At 33.0% G+C, this 23,678-nt stretch overlaps 1 protein-coding gene across 3 annotated transcripts; it reads left to right on the forward strand.

Annotated features, from left to right (window-relative positions):
- The first annotated feature begins 5,137 nt into the window (after nt 1–5,137).
- LOC128164668 (gastrin/cholecystokinin type B receptor-like) lies at nt 5,138–23,649 on the forward strand. 3 transcript variants are annotated; one of them, XM_052828642.1, is made up of 4 exons: nt 5,138–6,073; nt 12,557–12,766; nt 13,778–13,823; nt 22,560–23,085. In XM_052828642.1, exons 1-4 carry the CDS (start codon nt 5,333–5,335, stop codon nt 22,760–22,762), a joined length of 1,200 nt encoding a protein of 399 aa, XP_052684602.1. In that variant the 5' UTR covers nt 5,138–5,332; the 3' UTR covers nt 22,763–23,085. The 3 variants fall into 3 exon arrangements, with proteins under 3 accessions (XP_052684602.1, XP_052684600.1, XP_052684601.1); XM_052828640.1 differs by lacking the exons at nt 13,778–13,823; nt 22,560–23,085 and adding an exon at nt 23,154–23,649; XM_052828641.1 differs by lacking the exons at nt 12,557–12,766; nt 13,778–13,823; nt 22,560–23,085 and adding an exon at nt 23,154–23,649.
- Nucleotides 23,650–23,678: the final 29 nt, after the last annotated feature.

Raw genomic sequence — 23,678 nt, forward strand, 5'->3', positions numbered from 1 at the left:
GCTTATTTCAACATTCTATTATATCATCCACATGATATTACTGCACAACTACTCAATATCGTTGATGTTGAAGAAACCCGCAGGCTGATGCTAAAAAAAACCATGCAAACATACATACACTTTTTGACGGAATTACTCAAAAGTTTGTACCCAAACCGATTTCAGATGTGCTCATTGTTCACCCGAAAACAGATCTCTGCATAACATGATCACATGTTTCTTTTAAATGAAATAATTCGTTTTGTAATTGTATGATTTTTCATAGTGAATAGTATATCAAAAATACGAAAGCCGAGAAGGATCATTCGAGATTCGAGATTCAAAATACGAGATTCGAAATACGAGATTCGAGATTCGAAATTCGAGATTCAATATCTAAATTAACCAATCAAATCATGGATCTGAAACCTGTATCCTAGCAACATCAAACTGTTCTAAATAAAGATTATTCGTACATGCTCTTTCCTACAAATAAATGTCTTAATAGATCTTAATAAATGCTATGTTCACTTCTCCCTACCTAACTAAATAATTATGTGTATTTACTTTTACACAGAATATCTAAGTAGACTAGATATAATGCAGTGTGCTTCGCGGATCTAAGTGATTTTGTTTGCCCTGGTGCATTTCCACCGGATGCGTTTGAACCCTGGGGTATTTCACCACCAGTAATAGTTTAAAACCCGGGTTTATTCACCCCCTTTGTGTAAAAATGCGGTTATGGTAGAGAACTTCATAAGCGTAGCTAATTTTTTCTGTAGGGGGTCCAAGGCCAATTTTAAAAAATTTTACTATGTAAATTTAATAAGCTCCAATTTTCCCGAGGAGGGGGGCCAGATCCCCTGACCCCCTTCTTTCTAGATCCCCGCATGAAGATTAGTACATATATCTAAATAATCTAAATATAAATAATCTGTCCTGTTTCACTAATAAATATAAGCATTTGTTATCGTTTTTATGTATGCATACAGTGATACACTAGTACTATGATTATAAACAAAATCATTGAGATATCACATCATACGGAGTTATTAATAAATACATTTGTTTTTCCTTTTCCTCAATAAACAACTTATTATGAGTCTTACTTTTGGAATTGTTTTCAATATAGAAGGATACCTACTCTCTACAATTAAAGGTAGGGATGATAGGGTGGCAATTTCTTCACATTGTCCCCCCCCCCCCCCCCCCGCACCAAAATTGACAATAATTACATATAAGTCATACAAATGTTTACTTTTTTTGTAAGTAAATCTCTAAAGATGTAAATAAGCACTGCAAACAAAGATGTGTGTATTTAATATACTACTACATTACACTTAGCCAGATAAAATGTAATCAGGATGAAGCTACAAGGGGTGAGTGGTGCAAATTTACCAATTTGTCGCCATACACACAGAACACCAAATAAAGAAACTGTGAGTGGTGTGTGGAATGCATAAAAGATGGCGGCAAATTATCTTAAATAATCAGTGCAAAAACCAACAAATAGACTGTTATTTGTTACATATCCTGCAAAAACATTGATAAAAAATGGTATCGTCCCATAACATAGCCGATTATGTTAATGTGTACATATGGTCAACGTACATGTGATTCTAATATACATGTACAAGAAGGCTGACGTATCAGGCGGGGATCCAGAAAATCAAATTTCAAAAATGATCGGTTGAATTACATTAAATGCTTTGAAAATTGTTTTAAACTATCGCACGGGTCAAAATGCATGATAGAAGCTATGTACAGTTTAATTGGAAACTTTCATTTTATATCAATATGTAGTATTACCTATTATAACAAATGAGAGTATAGCACAACTGCCACAAGCAATACATGTCCTTTACCGGCACCACCTCCCTCCCCATAAAAAAATGAAACAATTGTCGTTTTATTTGCTAAAATGTGTGTGGTTCAAGATTTTTCTAAAGGACATACCCGATTAGAATTGAAAAAGTGTCGTACGATTAAAACTAATTTTGTAAAAAAATTTAGATCCATTTGGTTATATTTTGGTCCATTTGGGTAAATAGATGCACCAGCGCAGCTCTTATTTATATATAATCAGGCCATAAATTCAAAATATTTTCAAAAATTAATAGCTTTAAATCCAGTGGATGAAAAAAAGGAAAGCAAGTCGAACTCGATGAGTGCTAATACCTGTGTTGAATGAATGGTACAGTAGGATATGCGCAAAAAAGTCCCGTCTACTCTTTCCTACCCTATATTTATTGGAATATTAAATCCGATTATAAGAGTCAAATCAAAAATCAAGTACGGATATGTACCTGTTTATCAAAAGTAAACCTACTCATAATTTATCTACAGTGCATCGTTATGGAGCTACACTGAAAGTTTTATATTAATTTGCCGAGCCAAATAAAAAAAACCTGGAAAACGAAGAGAAAACAAAGTGGGGACAGAATAACTGGCAAACTAATTAGGACTATATAGCCCCCCCCCCCCCCCCCCCCTCTTGAAATGTATATACTGAAAACAGATTATTGGAGTAAAACATCCCCACACAATTTAAAGAAAACTTCATGTTTTTTTTTATCATTTTCGCTAATGTAAGACATCACAAATACCCCAAACCCCCTCACGGAAAAGGAAATGCTAGGTGATGAGAGAGAGAGAGAGAGAGAGAGAGAGAGAGAGAGTCGATGTAAATCACAGGTGCGCTAACACCGTTAAAATTAAAGCTTGCTAGTTGGTCTGCCCTACCCTAGCTACCTCCTCTCTTTTCTCCTTTAAGAGGCTTAATCATTGTCTATATATGCTTGTAACAAATCAAATCAATTTCAAATTCTAAATCAAAACTGAATTTGACACTACAAAACTCTCTCTGTGTCTGTCTGTCTGTTTGTCTGTGTGTGTGTGTGTGTGTCTCTCTCTCTCTCTCTCTCTCTCTCTCTCTCTCATATATCGACAATGGCATTGCCATACCCTACAATACACTATTCTTATCTGGATTTTTAGCCGGGCTCTGCTGAAAGCAGAGTCCTGGCTATAGGCAGGCAAATCGCCAATGTTACTATAAATAGCACAAATAAACAAAAAACCAAACAGCGTCAAGGTAAAGCTTCCGCTATACCAAATAGTTACACAAAGAGCCACGTTTTGTCAAAAGTGTTGGCATTTTGTTTCTTTTTTTAAATTTCGAATGAATTGTCTATCTTTTTTAGTTTTTTTTATTAATAACGTGTTTTTAAAACATTGCTATGCATTTTGGACACATACAGTGCGCATGAATTTCCATAACTACTTTGCTGCGCGATGAAGAAACGGGGATTGAATATATAATGCTTGTTGCAGAATTCAAGACAGCAACTGTTGAAGAACTTTTTAACTACTCCTAGACAGACATATTTTTTGTCTATAGCCGCTTACATTAAAAGCATGAGAGAGAGAGAGAGAGAGAGAGAGAGAGAGAGATAGAGATTTTCAGTCTTTACTACACAATATGCATAAAGACACACCAAAAGAGCCCGGCTTTCAGTACTTCAGTACTTTGATTGTCTTTGAGGTTGTAAATCATTATATCTTCTATGGTTGAAAACTTTATCATAACCTATATTTTGACATGTCGATTATTTCATTGAGTTTCGTTTCATAGCTAAAACATTAAGATTAAACAGATCTTTCTTCGCGAGCCGAGTTTTACACAGTTGGGGCGAATACACTTCGGGTTATAATTGTTTGGGGGGAAATACATACAGAGCAAACAAAACCACTTAGATTCGCAAAGCCAACAGTGTTATTTCTAATTTAATTGTTTATACTGTGTGGGGTTAATTCATCAATGTTAATTCAACCATTTTATAACCACTATATAAGAGCTATTAAGACATTTATTTGTAGGAAAGAGCATGTACGAATAATCTTTATTTAGAACAGTTTGATGTTGCTAGGATACAGGTTTCAGATCCATGATTTGATTGGTTAATTTAGATATTGAATCTCAAATTTCGAATCTCGTATTTCGAATCTCGTATTTTGAATCTCGAATCTCGAATGATCCTTCTCGGCTTTCGTACAAAAAGCTTTTAGCAATTATAAAAATGTCTTATCTTCAAAAACGTACGTCAGTATTTTTATTCAGTGGCACTTTTATTATATATATATAGTTACAAGCTCTGAGAAGGTGTAGATGGTTAGAATCGATCAAATTTATGTCGATGGGATGGTAGAAATGACTGCATGACTTGAATCTAAGTATCATTTTGCGTCAAAGAGGGTATGTTCATGTATTATAAGGATTGCCAGAAAAGAAATATCTTTATCGATCCTACTTGATAAAAATAAAATGTTTCTTTGATAATTAAAACAACAAAAATGGTTTTTTTTATTAATTGCTTTACAAAACGCGCTATTTTGAACACTAAGATGTGCAAGTGCAAACGCCTCCGAATATAAAAGCATGTGAATAATTTATTTATATTATCTAATAAATATACTGAAAATAGAAAAAATGGCTAGTATTGATGTTATTACTGTGAAATTGTACTAAATCGGGCATTATCGCATCTATTTTAATACTAAATTAACAGCGGAGCACTTTGGACTGCCCCTCAGACGTAAAGGCTCTTTAATCCGCGTCAATTTCCGTTTTATAAAAAAGTTGCATTTAAAATAGAACAAAAAAAGATATAACTTCCAACAGGTTAAGCATTGAAATGACTTACCATCTGATTTTCCTCTGTTAAAAGGAATACAAAATGACACGAACAGATAGTCATTGGTCAAGAAAGTAGATGCCTTGTTATTATCAAATAGAAATTCTTGTTTACATCGATATTGATTCTCCAGTTCCTAGAAAAAGCTTTATCTTTTAAAATTCGAAATAAGATTCCTTTTTATTATGTAGTGTACATGATGTGTATAGATTGTTTAAAGCAGCTTTATGAGTGGCAAAAGCCACAAAACGGAAGCGTTACCTGTAATTGATTATCGATAAGCAAAACGTCAGTGAAAAACCAGATTTGGCTAATTTACTAATATTATTACAGATCTGGGCACCAGCGGCAAAATGTATAAATATTTTTTTTAAATCACAGTTACTAGAGATTTTGTGGTTTTATTTGCATCTAGGCAAAATGTTCGATATAAACCTAAAATTGTGAAAGTCAATTATCTGCAATGTACATAACAGAACAGCTTTGTACATAGTTTGGATCTCATTTGTATCGGCGTCTTTCGGAGACCCATGCATTGATTGTCGTTTGACAAACGTGGGTGTCCTCTTATGTAAAACGTCATCTGTCGTGAATGAAACCATCGCAGCAGCTAGCTTATCTGGGAATAGTTCAGGATCTGTAGTAATTCCGGAGTCATTATGTACAAGTCGCTCATGAATGAAACAATGAACTGCACGGATGTTCCACCAATTTTGAATTGTTCAGAGCAAGGAATGCACGAACTACAATTTTCTTTGACATGGGTTATTACGTTATCATGTCTTTACGCCGCGACAACAATTTTCTCGGTTTTTGGAAATGTAATGGTCATTTTAGTTTTCTTCAAAGGTAGACAATCTAAAACAGACCTACGGCCTTACCTCGTGAATTTGGCGGTTGCAGATTTGATAATGGCAGTGTTTTGCATGCCTTTCACATTTGGTGATGTAGTCTTTAGGTCCTGGATATTTTCTGACCCCATGTGCCCAATTGTCATTTTCATGCAAACTTTATCTGTGTCTGCTAGTGTCTTTATAAATGTTGCAATCGGGATTGACCGACTTTTAGTTGTGCTGTACCCATTAAAATGCAAGCGGTCAAAATCTCGGACTAAACTGGTTCTTCTGTTCATCTGGCTTATGTCTCTTATTTTGGCATGCATGGTGGCCCCGGTTGGAAAGGTAAAACTCGACGGAGAAAGATACCAGTGCCAAGAGGTTTGGCCGAGCAGCCGACATAACCAAATCTTTACCATTTTGATATTTGTCTTGACCTATGCTTTACCTCTGCTGGTTCTGATCATATCCTACTCCATTGTCGGCATATTTCTATGGAGGAGGACATCGCCCGGCAACAGGGATCACGTGCGAGACCTTATGCAGCTACGGGCAAAAGTAAAGGTAAATAATGTGCAAGCATTCTTCATACTATTATTTGTAAACTACATGAAAAGCGGTTATTTTTTGTATATAAAGTAATTCTAAATGAAAAACCACCAAACAGGAAGTTGATTGTTATGTCAGTTTAAACAAATGAGTCATTGTAGTCGGTAATGTTCGATGTAACGTCATTTTAACGAACCTGATTCCTGTTTTTCCCTCAGGCTAAGGCATATATTAATAGTGCTTTAATTATTTATTTCTTTTACACATATAACCCTGAATTCGTACACTTCTGTGAAATGTACACGTATGAAAAGAAACTCCAGTTAACAAAATCACCGCTTCATTAGTGTTCTCATTTTAGTTTTATAATTTTTTTTTAATAAATAACAACAAATAAGCGTGTTCTAGTTTTAAATTCGTAATAATTTTCTTATAAGAAAGTGTCAAGTTTAGTGCTAAAAAAGAAATCGATGTTGCTTCAGTATTTTATTTTATTTGACTATCCTCAGATGAGCAATTTGCTTTGCGGCAACAGTATTTTTAAGGGGAAATTCAATCTTAACCCATTAAAAACAAAATCAATGATTCATGTTCCCCCTAATTTTTTTTCGTTCGTGCTCGAGTAGCTTTTTATCAAATATCAGCGACAGATACATGTATGCTGACAGAACAGCAACAGATTGATTTAAATAGGCGTTGACTCTCCCTATGTTGAATAATGAGGCTATATAAAATAAACATCACAAGATTTTCATATTTTATTTTTACAATTTACAGTATTTTGATACAAAGCATCGGCACACATATCAGCAAAATTGTTTCACATGATTTTCATTCAATGGAGCTCTGAATGTAATTATATTGTATTCATTAAATGGGTTTACGGTTCTGTACCACTTCGAATTTTAATTAACCTTGAGGGCTCCTCTTTATTAATCACTGGCACATCCCGTATTTAACATTTCAAAAACTCAAATTATCGAAAGATTAAAAAAAGATATGAAGGCGGACGTCTCTGGATTAGGAGAAAGAAATCAGCTGAACCAACATCTCACGTTTTTCCAAAATAGATAACATCTGAGCAAAGAAATCGGAAACCAGGCACCGTCAACGTAAAACCAAGGATATTAATAACCACCCTCTGAAAAATGACCAATTAATTAAAATGCCTCAAAAAGTTTCTCCATTCAGAAGATTGGGAACTTTTGAAGGATAGTACATGTATATATATTTTATTTTGTTACGCTAAGGAGGTTGATTGTCAAGGGAAAAAGTCCTGATGGCTGATGACAGTCATTTTGTAAGTAAGAATCAATACAGTAACGTATAAATGTAGAAATAGGTGATTTTGAATCATATATCTTATGTTCAAGTCGTCCCTGTAGATCTTTATTTCAGTTTTGCCCAAACATACTTCATCATATGCATTGGTCTGATGGTTATGATATTATATCCCAGAAATAGCCAATACACTGGTATAGAACTGTCTACTGGCGTTGTTTTTGAGATATGTCATTTGGAGGGACAAAGTGTTGCGGTGGCCTGCAAGGAATTTTAAATTTTGATGCAATTAAAGGTATTCCTAATGTAGAAATTTTATAGGTGAAAACCAATTAAGAATTTTAGATTTAAAGGAATAAATGACGATTATTTTTTCAATTTTTTTTTCCTTTTGATTTCAAAACGTTTCTTTCATTTAATAATGAATTGGCAAACGTTGTTGAAAAGGGAGTTAAGCCCTGTGGTTTTTACATACTTCAATTAGTTTGTCCGAGCTGCATTAAAAAAAAGACTACTAGTGAAACATTGTTGTTATTACATCTTGTTATATATGTTAAGCTAGAACAACAGTCGCTATAAAATATTATATGTAATAACAATTGTTATAAAAAGATGTTGTTGACGTCATTTTAGCCTAAAACAAGTGAAACACTATATTAAGATCATGCCTTCAAGTTAATACCGGTCCATCCTTTTTTAACTTATTCTGGCTTAATCCCTCGCGTTGAGCTATGATTTCAAAGAAACCTTACTACTGTTCTAATCAGATTTGTTTTCACACGAAAATCTGCTATTAACATTTTGAATCACGCGTTTAAGCAATTTGGAAGAGAAAATGGGAAGAAAACATTTTTTTTTTGTAATAAGTTTACATTTTGAGCAAAAACATACCAAATATATGTGAATTACTGAAATCAGGTAGATATGATTCATTTATATTCTCTTGTATTTTTTAAATCAAATAAGTTTTTATACTAGTATTTTATGAAGCAAATTTACAACGTTGTATAAACGTTGTATTTTAGTTTATGAATAGTATTTTATCTATTTCGTCTACCAAAAACCAACCATTGAAGTATGAGTGACACTTTCATTGAAATGGTCCCGTATATGAACAACAGGCCGAATCACCATCGGGCAAAGTAAACCATCGTTTGAGCAACATTTGTTAAACCTTATTTTAAAATATGTTTTTTAATTACTTATTACTGGTTCAAACTTCTAAACGAAAGAACCATATTGAGTTCTTGAAGAAACTCGTTTAACTTCCAAAATATTCTTAATGGAACAATGTCTTGTAGATTCCGAAACTTTTGCACTTCTTATTACATGTATTTCCCGCCAGTAAATGCATTGTTTTTCGGGGGCGGGGGGGGGGGGGGGCGGTGTGGTTGTTCCTAACTCTTTTTTACTTGAATATCATTCACCTACGTCAGTAGAATAAAGCTTAGAACTTTTTAAATCGTGTCTTAAATGATTTTACAAATTTAAAGCTGAACCGAAGGCTTTTTTCTGATGTTTCCTCATTTGTACGGCGGAGGACCATCCAATAACGCGAAGGATGAAACTTGTATGTCTTTGGGGAGGGAAAGATTGCATTCAAGTATAGAAAACTTCTGAAAAAATAATGTATTTTAAAGTAATAAAGACTATTCATTATTATGTATTCTCTTTGGTCATAGATGTTGGAGAGAATATTTTTCTATAAAGATGTATAAAAATATAGTTTAGAATATATGACAGTTCAGTGAATGCAAGAGTCGAAGAAAACCATCTATTGTTTGGAATGTGTGCAAATGAGACTAAAATAAAATCGTGTCTTGCTGGGTTTTTTTAAAAACAAAGAACGGTGAAAAGTTGTATCCCATGTGAAAAAAAAATTTTCACACAGTTAGAGGGTTCTAGTAAGTAACTTGACACGGTTCAGGGGATTTGTTGTCCGAATATTTTCTTTTAACGTTACCTTACAATTAAGGTCACTTGTATTAAAAAAAGCTTATTTCCAAGACTTGTTCTCCTCTGCTTTGCATCTTGTCTATAATAGGCAATATTTTATTAGCCTGGTATACAATTATTCATGTTATACATACACAGTCAATAATTCATTCATATGTCACGACTTTTTTTAATATTGCATTGAAATTTTCCTGTGTCCCCACTCTGTCCCTTTTAAAAAAATTCTCAATGGTATTGGATGCATTAAATTCCAAACAAGTTTAATCAATACTATAGAAACGTTTTATTTCATATATTTTGAGGGACAAAACTGAAATTAAAAGTACCTGACTGACGAAGCGATGTACATTAAAACCTCAAATAGATGTCTACAAGAAATATTTTTTGCAAACTTCATGAGCAAAATTCCAGTAATTTTTTACTATTCTTTATTAATCTTAATTATAAGACTAACTTTAATGTCAGATTGATGATTAATTTTTGAAATTTTTAATACACTGCACATAAAATAATAATGAATACATATGTAAACCAAGTTAACAAGATGCCAGTGGTAAGTCATGTTGGTTATATCTTACTTTCTAAGAATCAAATTTAGATCCATTAAAATTATACAAATATATAATGCAAAAGATCTAGAGATAACACTCAATTTTTCTGAGACGCTGAGTAAGGATATGAACCCACTACATCATTACTAACCATCTGTCTAATCACTTCTCCCCAATTGATTTTAGACCAGAAGCTTTACCTAAAATCAAACAAAATGTATTTTTTTTTTAGATGAAAATGAATTATATTTTGTAAATATTGAAACAATGATAAACGATAATGCTCACTGTTATGTAACAATTTATTCAAAATTGCATTTAATAATTCAATCAAGCTTGACAGGTTGCGATATCAGAATCAATGAACAACGTAATGTCGTAAATACATGTAAAGCTCGCCGACGGAAACTTGTTTCACCCTGAATCCGAGAACTTTAGACTCCCTTGTTGGTGATATCATTTCATGTATATAAGCGACTCTGAGGTAATGATAGAATATGTCATTATTGATTGATATACATGAATAGTTGACGCTCTGATAAAGCGGGCTGTAATGTCGAAAGTTGGCAGACATAAAAGTTAATTCTCCAGTGCAATGATGAGTTGGGTCGATAATTTTCAGATTTTGTCTTCCTTTTCCAATTAGATTTTGCACGCAGAGAATTTTGATTCACTTTCATTTTCAGTTTCATTTAAGTTTGTCGTCGATCAATTTTATCTTTTAATGAAAGTTATGAACATTGAAGAATTTCTTATTTACTTTTTTTTAATTTTTCTCTTGGAGAACTGTTCAATTGCAAAATTGAAATCTGTTTTTACTTTTATCAAGTAATAAATAAGCCATTTACTATATATATATTTCGATTTTAAAAACAAGGTCATGTTTTGTGCTTGTATCGATATGATTTTTTTTTATTTAATATGATTAAGAAATCAATTGTTTTCTGCTGTCTGCGTTAGTTTTTTTAATTCTATATAAAATACCAAAAAAAGTTGAACAATGTTAAAAAGGTTGTGTGGAAGTCTTTTTTCCAATTTGTAAAAAAAAAAAAAAAGACTTCCAAGCTGGACGTGTATCATATTGAAATTTTCATACATGTCAAATGGAACATCAGTTATAAAAATTCCGGGAAACATGCATCTGAATCAGCCAAATACAATCAATATTAATTCTAAACATAATACAACCATAACAAAAAGTAATCTACAACGTTAATTCCATGTCATATTTAAAAGCACGCATTCTATTATTGTGTTTTTGGAGTGTTCGAGTGGGAACTTTTACCGATTAAATGCATGTAATGAATTAAAAAGCGTCTCTATAATAGAGTGCTGAGTATGCTTTAATCTAATTGTGAGATCCACTGATAAATGGCAATTCGTAGGCCCGGCAATTAAGTTTCTCTATTCATTAATGAAGAAATGACAAACGAATTTATCGCCGCAGTTATTCCGGTGGAAAAAACGCTATAGTACAACCCTTTGTACTTATGGAAGGAAGGAATCCGGGACAGTTGATACGAAAAGAGTTCCACGCTCTCAAAAATCACAAACTAGCGTGTTCGTAAAAGATATCATACTCTTGCATAAGTGCTAATTCAAAATAACATTAGAAATAACTTTGGGGCAGGGGACTTGCATTAAAAAAAAAAAAAAAAAAAAAAAAAAGGTCTCATATTCGAACTTTGGATCTGCTTGTCAGTAGTCTAACCTTTTACCGACCATCGTTTTGACCCATCGATGCATCGTGAGGAAAACTCTTTTTTTGTCAACCAAATTTTTCCATTAATATAATACATAAGCATTTCCAAGAGAAACACTAAATGATTGAAAATCATTTTATGATTCTTGTATACACAGTAATTAGAATTGAATTGTCTGAAGAAAAGGGTTAGAAAAACAAAACACCAAATTAAAAATTTCATACATTTATTTATCCAGAGACATAAAAGTAGTATTTAATACAGAACCCTAACAGGGTGAAGGTTTTGCACATTGCAAATTGATTATAGTAAACAGGGCAGGAGCCATTCGAGGGGGGGGGGGGAATTCCGGTTTTATTTCAAAATCTATTTTTACAAACATATAGTACTCATATATTTTTAGAATTATATGATAATGGATAATGTAGATCAGAAATATCATAAAGTTGACATCTAAGCTGTAAAGTACATTAACAGCGGATTATCTCTGTTCAGCCTTATGAGCCCTAAAATAATGTAAACCATCATACATTTCGCATTCTTTTTCAAAAAAAAAATATTTTCATCGAAGTCAAATTGAAACATTTTGCAGACAAGAAAAAAACGGGTCGTAATGTCCCAGACGATCTGCTAGCTTAAGGAAACCAATATCCGATAGGAAACCTTGATTGCTTTTGTCGATTGGGGCAAAGATTTACTGTAAATTGAGGAAACGTTATTCTTAAGATTTGCCTGAATCGTCTTCAAGTAGTTATTTTAGAAACACGACAAGTTCTTATCGATGCTTTATAAAACCACCTTTTTTTCTATTTTACAATGTCAACTTCTTACACGGCTATCAAAAGTTTATTGCCCCTGGTTAGTATACAGAGCCAACATATAAATGACCATATTTTATCTTTGACCCACAGAACAGTGCAAACAGACTGGTTCGGTTTAGTAGTGATTTACTCTTTTCTAAATACTCAATCACCATTGCTTAATCCTACTCACTTTCTTCCTGACAGGTTGTTAAGATGCTCATCGTTGTCGTTGCTATGTTTGGGGTCTGCTGGATGCCACTTCATATCTTAAATGTGATATTGAACTTCCGGACCGAAACATCTAGCCGAGCAGACGACACCATTGCCGCCATTTACATATCAGCACACTGGTTAGCCATGGCCAACAGTTTTGCCAATCCAATCATATACAGCTTTACAAACTCCATATTTCGGGTAAAATTGCTTGTGCTACCAAATATTTCACTTTTGATCCCAACGTCCTTATGTAATTTATATTACTGAGAAAATATTAAGTTGCAACATCCATTTCAGGTCAATGCTTTCCATATTTTTTCAGCATTTATGTCATTTCGTTTGAGTTTAGAGTTTTGCGGCGGGGATGAAAAATTGTGTTTTTCGTCGTTTTTCTTTTGAATTTAATAGAACATGTAGGAGTGCAATTGTAGTTTGAATAACATCTGCTAAGTCTCCATCTTGCTCGATAGTTAAAGAAGTTTTTCTTAAATTCATAGAAGAAATACCAAAAACGCAAATATAAACAGCGAAAAACAACACCCATTTGTAATGCCTAATAGTAAGCAATTTTCAAAATCGTTTATCACAACTTCCTCTCAAGTTTTATTCTTAATTTGTAATGGCAAATATTTCCAAAGTCATCCACAAAATGATACAACAGCGTTCAGTAATAAGCTAACATTCAAAAGCAATGCGTGGACGTTTTTTAAATATAATGAATTTATTGTCTTAATCAACGAATGTTTTATTATATTCAAGTTAAAAAACACAGCAGTTGACCATTATCATAATTTCACGTTTCCTCTTCGGAGCTACATGTACCATACATTCCTACTCGTGATTCAAGATATACTGCGTTGTGTAGTCCTGTTTTATCTCGGGCAGTAGATTAAAATACTAGTGTATAACACTTTCATTAATAATTTGAACGAATAGGGAGATCTAGAAATTTGAAGGTCATGTAATTAAGATAAATCAAATCTGTTTTTAAAACTGTTCGTCTAGGCCATGCCAGTAATATGCACATTTAAATATGTGCTGATGATTGTCTTCTGGTTAGCTTTAATTTCGTTTTGATTCTTTTAGAACAATGGCATCATAATTCATACAAACGTTTTAGTGGATGAAAGCTCATTATCCCCAATGTCAGTTTTATTTTTTTTTTCTGACACTAGATAGTCAGTCTGAAGATTAAAAAATATTTCTCAGGAGTATGGCACGTCTGCTCGCATCCATTGTTTCGTTTTGCTTGATGGTAATTTACGGTCAGGCTTGTGTTTCTTGCGCTTAAAAGACTTGCAAGCTTCTGTTTCATGAAGAAATGCACGATTTCTCTACGGACCACTTCTATTGGTTATTTTGTCTTCGAATGGTCGAAATTATTTTAATTCAATATGATGAATGTAAGAAAGACAACTCCTTTACTAAAAGTTCATGATCAGTTAAAGGCATTCAAATTTCTATAAGAAATGAAAATGTATTTTTTTTTTAATTTCGTCTTGGATGACTTGGAATTTCTTAAAAATATATTCAGCATTTTAAATATCAAAATTAATTATCATTTCAAAGTACGTTAGAAAGGTAAAACAAAAAATTGCAAGAAAATCCCAACAAATATGATTTCATTAATTCGTGTCTTTTATAAATTTTAAAATTTATTAGATATCAAAACAAGTCATTTAAGTGTCTAATTTTTAATAGATATCACAATCGTTTGATTACAAAGATTAAATACTTTGATAATATGTATGGCCTCTGTAATCCTTAAATGTCCAATACAGTAACTGTTATAAACATATCTATCTATCTATCTATCTATCTATCTATCTCTATCTATCTATCTAGTTATTTATCTATCTAGTAATATATCTATCTAGTTAGTAGATAAATAGATAGAGAGACAGAGAGGGACAGATAAACAGATGAATAAAACTAGACTCTTGTTGCAAAAGCAACAAAAAGGTCTTCCGTTTTGATATACATTTATCAATTTAACTGTAAGACATTGCTTCTCTCAGTATTTCATAACCATTAGACAACAGGACTTAATTGACTATCAATTTGTCTTACCTTGTCAAACAGAAGCAGTAAATCTCTTAAACAACATGAATTGTTTGAACTCTTCCGGTGTGGACCGGAAGTGACGGTTGACAAAATAAAAACGGTTAAACACATCTTCTATCAAATGTCTATCATCCGTGTAAGTTTTGTGTCTTGGTCACTTACAGTTTATGAGACTTCGCTGTCATAATATTTGTTTTAAAAAGACTACCTGAGATATTTGAGATATCTCACCGGAAGTAATTTTTTTTGTTTATTAATCATCGGATAGATGACATATGAAAGCGTTTATACCTTTATATCATTTCAGTGTTAAACAAATAAAATGCGTAAAAACATAATTATTTGAAGAGCTTCCGGTGACGACCGGAAGTTACGACGAACAAAACAAAATAGTTTAAACACATCTACAGCTATAGGTCTATCATCCCTCAAAGTTTGGATGTTCAAGTCTTTATCGTTTCTGAGATCTCATTGTCCATAGCTTTTTGTCGCGGGACAGGAAACGGACGACAGGAAGTGAATTTTAAAAAAATGAAAAAAATGCCTAGAGATATTTTCGTTCTCTATCAGTCCTATAAATTTCAAGAAAATCCATCCATGCATCTCTGAAAAATCGAGTTAAACTTTTAAAAAACTTGATTTGTTTGAACTCTTCCTGTGTGGACCGGAAGTGACGGTCGACCAAATAAAAACGGTTAAACACATCTTCTATCAAATGTCTATCATCCCTGTAAGTTTCGTGTTTTGATCACTTACAGTTTCTGAGATCTCGGGGTTCAAACATTTACTTTAAAAAAGGCTTCATGAGATATTTGAGATATCTCACCGGAAGTAGAATTTTTATGTTTATTAATCATCGGATAGATGACATATGTAAGCATTTATACTTATATTTCAATTCTCCGAGAAATATATTAAATGCGTAAAAGCATAATTTTTGAAGAGCTTCCGGTGACGACCGGAAGTTACGACGAACAAAACAAAATAGTTTAAACATATCTACAACTATAGGTCTATCATCCCTCAAAGTTTGGATGTTCAAGACTTTATCGTTTCTGAGATCTCATTGTCCATAGCTTTTTGTCGCGGGACAGGAAACGGACGACAGGAAGTGAATTTTGAAAAAATGAAAAAAACGCCTAGAGATATTATAATTTTCTGTCAGTCCTGAAAATTTCAAGAAAATCCATTCAGCCATCTCTGAGAAATCTTGTGGACAAAAAACGGACAAAAAAAAATAATAATAATAATAATAACTAGACACTTGTTGCAAAAGCAACAAAAAGGTCTTCCGTTTTGATATACATGAATCAATTTAACTGTAAGACATTGCTTCTCTCACATAGAAAAAGAAGTGGATATGATAATTATTGTTAATGATATATCCAGACATTACTTACATGTAAAACAACGAGATTGAAAAAGAAATCAATTTTTGAAGTACTTTCTGTGACGACCGGAAGCAACGCCGATCTAAACAAAAACGTTAACCATTTGTACAATCATAAGTTAATCCTTCCTCAGAGTTTGGTTGTTCACGTCTCTGCCAAATCTAAGATCTCTTTGAAACAATAGTTTTTTTCTGGGGACCGGAAACAGACAAACGGAAGTGATTAATAAAAACAAAAGCTGGTATTTCTCGTACATTTGCTTAGCGTACATCACTGTTTATCAGGCTAGATGAAACACCCAATAAAATCAGTTAAACTTGTTAAAAACATGATTTGTTTGAACCCTTCCGGTAAGAACCGGTTCTTAAAGTTGACAGAATTAAACCCATTAAACACATCCCCAATCAAATTTCTATTAATCATGAGAGCTTCGTGTCTGAATCACTTACAGTGACAAAAATCTCGCGGACATCAAATTTGTAAAAATGAAAGTTACACAGATATATTTGAGATATCTCACCGGAAGTAAAATTTATTTGCTGATTTAACATTATATAGATGACATATGTAAGATTATATACTGATATTTTCTTTTTATGTAAAATGAATAATATTTGAAAAAAACCCAAATTTTTGAAGTGCTTCCGGTGACGACCGGAAGTTCCGCCGAACAATACAATATAGTGTAAACATATGTACATACATACTTCTATCATCCCACAAAGTTTGATTATTCAAGTCGTCACCGTTTTTGAGATCTCTAGGAATCAAGGTTTTTTTGTTTTGGGACAGGAAACGGACAAACGGAAGTGTTTGATGAAAATGAAAGTTAGTATTTCTTAACCATTACACAACAGGACTTTATTGGCTATCAATTTGTCTTACATTGTCAAACAAAAACAGTTAAACTCTTAACCAACTTGAATTGTTTGAACTCTTCGGGTGTGGACCGGAAGTGACGGTTGACAAAATGAGAGCGGTTAAACACATCTTCTATCAAATGTCTACCAGCCATGTAAGCTTTGTGTCTTGGTCACTTACAGTTTATGAAATCTCGCTGTTATAATAGTTGTTTTAAAAAGATAACCTGAGATATTTGAGATATCTCACCGGAAGTAATTTTTTTTGTTTATTAATCATCGGATAGATGACTTATGAAAGCGCTTACACTTATATTTCAATTATGTGTTAAAGAAATAAAATGCGTAAAAGCATAATTTTTGAAGAGCTTCCGGTGACGACCGGAAGTTACGACGAACAAAACAAAATAGTTTAAACACATCTACAACTATAGGTCTATCATCCCTCAAAGTTTGGAGGTTCAAGTCTTTATCGTTTCTGAGATCTCATTGTCCATAGCTTTTTGTCGCGGGACAGGAAACGGACGACAGGAAGTGAATTTTGAAAAAATGAAAAAAAGCTCCTCTAGATTTTATCGTTCCCTATCAGTCCTAAAAATTTCAAGAAAATCCATCCATGCATCTCTGAGAAATCGGGTTAAACTTTTAAAAAACTTGAATTGTTTGAACTCTTCCTGTGTGGACCGGAAGTGACGGTCGACAAAACAAAAACGGTTAAACACATCTTCTATCAAATATCTATCATCCCTGTAAGTTTCGTGTCTTGCTCACTTACAGTTTCTGAGATCTCGGGGTTCAAACATTTATTCTAAAAAAGGCTTCATGAGATATTTGAGATATCTCACCGGAAGTAGATTTTTTATGTTTATTTATCATCGGATAGATGACATATGTAAGCATGTATACTTATACTTCAATTCTCCGAGAAATACATTAAATACGTAAAAGCATAATTTTTGAAGAGCTTCCGTTGACGACCGGAAGTTACGACGAACAAAACAAAAATGTTTAAACACATCTACAACTATAGGTCTATCATCCCTCAAAGTTTGGAGGTTCAAGTCTTTATCGTTTCTGAGATCTCATTGTCCATAGCTTTTTGTCGCGGGACAGGAAACGGACGACAGGAAGTGAATTTTGACAAAATGAAAAAAACGCCTAGAGATATTATAATTTTCTATCAGTCCTGAAAATTTCAAGAAAATCTATCAAGCCATCTCTGAGAAATCTTGTGGACAAAAAACGGACAAAAAAAAATAATAATAATAATAATAAGAAACATTACAATCACTATAAGGTCTTCCGTTGGAAACGGAAGACCTTAATAAGAAACATTACAATCACTATAAGGTCTTCCGTTGGAAACGGAAGACCTTAAAAAGAAATGCGGACTTTTTAAAAGAAAAAATAAAGAAAACATTTGTGTATGTTTTTAAGCATCGACTTTTTTCTCAGATTTCCTTCTCGCCAATAAAAAGGAATTGGCAAATTAATCTGTTAAAGGATTTTATACGAATGATACAACCATTCCTGTGACACTTAAGGTCATATATCACCCTAATCCCCAGGCATTTGTCAATAATCACAATTGAATATCCAGATCTTGGCGAGCTACTGTTGATAACGTTCAATAATTAGCAACATTTCGTCCACAGCGTGCGTATGCAGGAGTGTCCGCTTACAAAGTGTAAAAGTTCACTTGTGCGGGTCTAATACAAGGGCATAGTAATCCCTTGTCTATAATGCGTGATAGCGATTTATTCACATTACACATTAATCTAGCGATAATATTCTGTTGTATGGGATGGAGGTAAAGAAATATAAATTTCTTTTAACGGTGCTTTCGTGATCGCAATGAGAGATAAAACGAAGTCACGAATGAACGCGACCTATATTAGCATCATCTTCCTTGTTTGTTCTGCTTTCATTGCAGATTGGTCACATGCCTCAACTACGCATGTGTGCATTTGACTTCAATGAAATCTGGGTCGTTCGATGTTTTTTGTAATTTATGGAACATTAGTTTAATTTAAGTGAACGACCTCATTTATTTTTTTTTACAATTTCCACATCGTTACATTTAGATATTAGTATTGATTCTGGCACTCTGTAAACCATAAAACGATTACAATTTTGCTCAATTCTCAGGTGACCAATCTATTCTCCTCATCCCCAAAAGAGAAATATTCTTGATTTTCCTGCATATTTCTTTTTTAACTTCTCGTCTAGGGATCAAATAATGTGCTTGGAAGATTGATATAGATTAAAAGGGAAGGAAATTCAAAATTATATTTTATTCCTGATCATGCTGTTTTGAAAATAAACTACATGTACATAATTAAGCTTTAATGCACGTTTGAAGTTAGAGAAATCGTATTTACAGGAGGCTGACATATGTAGAACTCTTGTATTAAAAACCAAAAATATGAATTATTTTTATTAAATAATTCAAAAACTAAATAAAATGTAGTTATACTAACATTACGAAATATTAATGTAAAATAAAACAAACCGAATAGATGATGTGACGTCATAGATTGAAGTTTGATGGTAGCTCCGATCCCAGAGCGGCGGGAAATTTAAATTAAGCGACCAGTTATCCTACTTTATTCACTGTTCCGGGGTTTTTAATGAAAATAATTAAATACAATTTACAATTATAGTAGATGATAATTAATTGATTAATTTAACAACATATACTTAGTTTCCTTCCCCCTTTAAATTAAACGAAATGTTCGATCCAGCAAAAAAGACACTTTTTCGCTGCTTAGATCTATATCTGAAATTCCACAAATCCTTTATCAAATCCTCGATCAAACCTATTCATCATTTACTTAAGTCATGGTCCCAAATCATGAATTTGGTTGTAGTTTACATGCAATGCAATGCACAGTCAAAGCAACGTATAGGATACCTTTTATCAAGAAACGCTTTTATGGCTAAAAACCTTTACAGAACAATTTTAACCGGTAAAATAAATAACATATACATGTATGAAGACTTTGACTTATTATTAATTTATGATTGTCAAAAGATACATGATATTGTAAATTGACATGATACATTTATTCGAAAAGTTATGTTTTAATTCCATTTTTCATTTCTATGAATGAGGATGATTTTTACTTGTTTTTTTTTCTGTTAAATACGCCATGTGTTAGATCAGATACATGTATCATATTTTATATATTTATTTTTCCATAGACGAGGACATTTTTTACAATCTTTCATTGGAATATATCATGCCTTTTCAGACCAATAAGATAAAATCCTTTGTCAAATTCAAGGTGTTCATATCGTTCAATAGAACGCAAATTCTACATCAAACACATACTTAGCGAATCCTTCGACAAACTCACAGCAAGCAAATGCTCAATAAAAATCTAAGGAAATCCTTCATCTAACTGTACAGTTATTTAACTCCATTTTAAACGGGTGTTCGAAAGGAAAAAATCCGGCTTTTAAAATGGTGAAATAAGGGGAGGGGCGGCTGCCAAAAGGGTACCCCTATCGTACAGATAACTCTTCCTACAGTTTTTATGATAGGAAGTTGTTGTTTTGCAGATCAATTGTATATTTATTAGAGATGTACATATTAGGTCGTACATGAATTTTGGTTTATGATAACTTTTGAAAAAATACCACCTGTTAAAATTGGTAATTTTTTTTATGCATAATACTGCATATAGGGTAGCTCTATTGCAGGATAACTCCTCCTACAGTTTTCAAGATAGATGTTGTTTTGCAGATCAATTGTACATATATTAGAAATGTGCATAGTATTTGGAGTTTGAATTTTGATGATTTATTGAGAGAAAAAAAATACCACCTGTTGAACTTGGTTATTTTTTGGCAAAATATTGCATATAGGGTGACGCTTTTCTTGGGATAGATCAATTTAAGGTTGACAAATGGATAATAAGTATTGTTCCCACAAAAGAAAACCCGGTTTGCTGTCACATTGACATATTTTTCTTGTTATTCAAGGCACGTTACATTAAAGATGACGGTGTGTTTCTCTACGCTTTCTTAAACGTTAGTTTCGAAATAGCGTCTCCATAATTTTGTGAAACAATTCTGCACCGAAGGTAAATTATTGGCGCAAAGTGTATGTCGGTAGAATAGATTCAATTATAATAGTGCTAAACTACATGAAAATAGCTGCGCCTCTTAGATGCAATAGCTATTCGCTTTCTTAGATTGTTGTCGGAATGAATTGATATCGGTAACAGTATAGTACAAACAAAATAATCTCTAATATTTGAAGACTCAGCTGTTCCTTTTTCAAAATCTTTACCTCTTCACCGACATAATTCAATTCCACCCCCTCCTCCCTGACAAAAAAAAATATTAGGTTAATCGTATCGTTCACACTACTGATTCCCATTTTTTGCCAAAACATACGACAAACAACATTGATTTACGACCATTAATCGTTATACCACTTCGACACTCTATCCCCATATTCCCTCTCTCTCTCTCTCTCTCTCTCTCTCTCTCTCTCTCTCTCTCTCTCTCTCTCTCTCTCTCTCTCTCTCATCTATAAAAAAAGAGCATAAATAGGTTTGAACGGAAAAAACAATCCGACACCTCAGTTAAAAGTCCGAAAGGAATTGATTTGTCTCTGCAATTTTTTTGAGACATCTGTCTGTGGTATTTTTGTCTTTCTTATTCTTGCTAGAGGTTTGCGTAGACAAAAAATGTCTCTCGATACTTAAGAGGCCTTGTTATGAAATGCAATTCATACTGTTTATATGGTTTTTATTGAAAAAAAAAAAGAAATATACTTAATGATTTTACTCTAGAGTTCCAAACAATCATAAACGAATTTTTTTCTGTGAAATTATATCCGATTAGGTTCTACTGTGGTTTCATTAATATTCAATGGTATCAATTTTCGTGGATAAAGTAAAAATCACAGTTTCAAGGATACATAAATTCGTGGCCAATGCCCTATCAATATAAAATGTTGATAAAAATTGCACTTCAATGAACATTAAATTTCATGGATGAACTTAACAACGAAATCCACGAAAATTGGTTTTCAACGAATATTGATGAATGAGTAATGTTTACAGGGATAAAATTTTAATGTCTCTCTATGACGTTTTACTCGCCGGCTGATGCAATTCATGGCACATATTTATTTAATTTTTGCCTCGTGGGCAGAGATTGGGGACATTTTTTTTTCATGACTGTTCTTTTGTCTTTCTTTTTGTTAGTCTGTCTATGCAAAAATTTATAGTAAAATAGTAGAAAGCCCTAGTAAAACTGCATCAATAAGGCTAACGAACGTCCGACGGATGGCACAGCGGATAGCAAAATTTTTCATTCTTACAAAAGGAACAGGTATCAATTTATTTTATTTTTATTTATGTCTTTCTTTCTCTCTCATACACAAGAAGTATTTTCGAGAGAAGGAAAAATCTCAATCAAACGTTATAAAAAATAAAAATAAATAAATAAAAATAAAACTGCAATTGTTGCAAAACATAATAGCAACTTCCCTAACCCACACATCCCCTTTATTTCTATATTCAACTCAATCTATAACAAAAGAAAAATATCTTGAATCAATCACAACCCCCTTTCATTGATCTGCGCTTGTGTACATCATTATACCAAGATCAATGGAGAGTAACTTGGACAATTGTTTTTACTTCACCGTGTTTAAAGATCACCGACCTTCCATGGCTATAACAAATTGGCTGAGTGAAGCATCATCGTTTCCGGTTCCTGAAGAACAAGCTATCTGCCTGCTTCAAAGAATTTTTGTATGTATCGCTTTGTGCGTCGTTCGAATGTTGATGAAGGATCTGAGGGAATCCTTTAGATACAGCAAACGCACAGTTCAATACCCAAGAGACTACAGGTTCTAAAAATGCAAAGCAAACTAAGCTGCCGTATCCAAAATATTCGTCGTCTTTTTTTAAAGATTTCCATTATAATTATTGAGTTCAATAAAACGGTTTGAAGAAATGATCCAGGATGTTTACTTTGTTTTATTCGGAGTGGCTGGTAAACAACTAGTTCTTGGTTCGTTTATAAAACCCAATTAGTCACCACAATACGCTTGATTTCAAATGAATACATGATGCTTTTATTTGAGTACTTCAAGTATAAAAAAAAAACTTCTTCGGGCGTTTTACAACAAATTCAATTCATCCAATCAATTCAAGGAAAATTTGACCTTTGATCAATAAAAAAAGTAATCAGTATTCACTTCGTCTGCACAGTTTTATAACTTTTGTTTTTATTTCTTTATTGCAGAACGATCTTGTTGCTCTCGTATATTCCTGTTTCCCTTGCTGCTGCTGTTGTTTGAGAAGTTACCTTCCTTACAGAAACCAAAGGTTCGGACATATGGCCTCGCGCTATGCCAGTGTTTCCAAGTCGTCGCCATTTAACTCCCATCGTTCGTGGGCAGTGTCATTCAGGTCAAACCAAACCGGAAGTCTGAGTTCAAGACGGTCACATCTAAGTAGCTCTCACAGACAGACACGTGCTAGTGTAAATTCTAACAAATCAACTCTAAGTGTAAAAAATACCAGGACACTTCTAAATGGTAATAATAAGTAAGGGGCAACTTTGAAGTGTCAAGTACAAAATAATAAAATGAACACTTGGAATTGATGCAAATCTGTTTACATGTTCTTCAAGATGTATATGAATCTTTTATAAAGGTTTTTATTTTCGGAAAAAGATTCATTTTTTGTTCTTATAGAAAATGAAACCAGATAAACCTGAATTAAATGATTGGAAAATATTGTTTGTTTATATCAAAATGCACAGAGG

This window comes from Crassostrea angulata, chromosome 10, assembly GCF_025612915.1.
Source record: "Crassostrea angulata isolate pt1a10 chromosome 10, ASM2561291v2, whole genome shotgun sequence".
NCBI classification, from domain to species: Eukaryota; Metazoa; Mollusca; class Bivalvia; order Ostreida; family Ostreidae; genus Magallana; species Magallana angulata.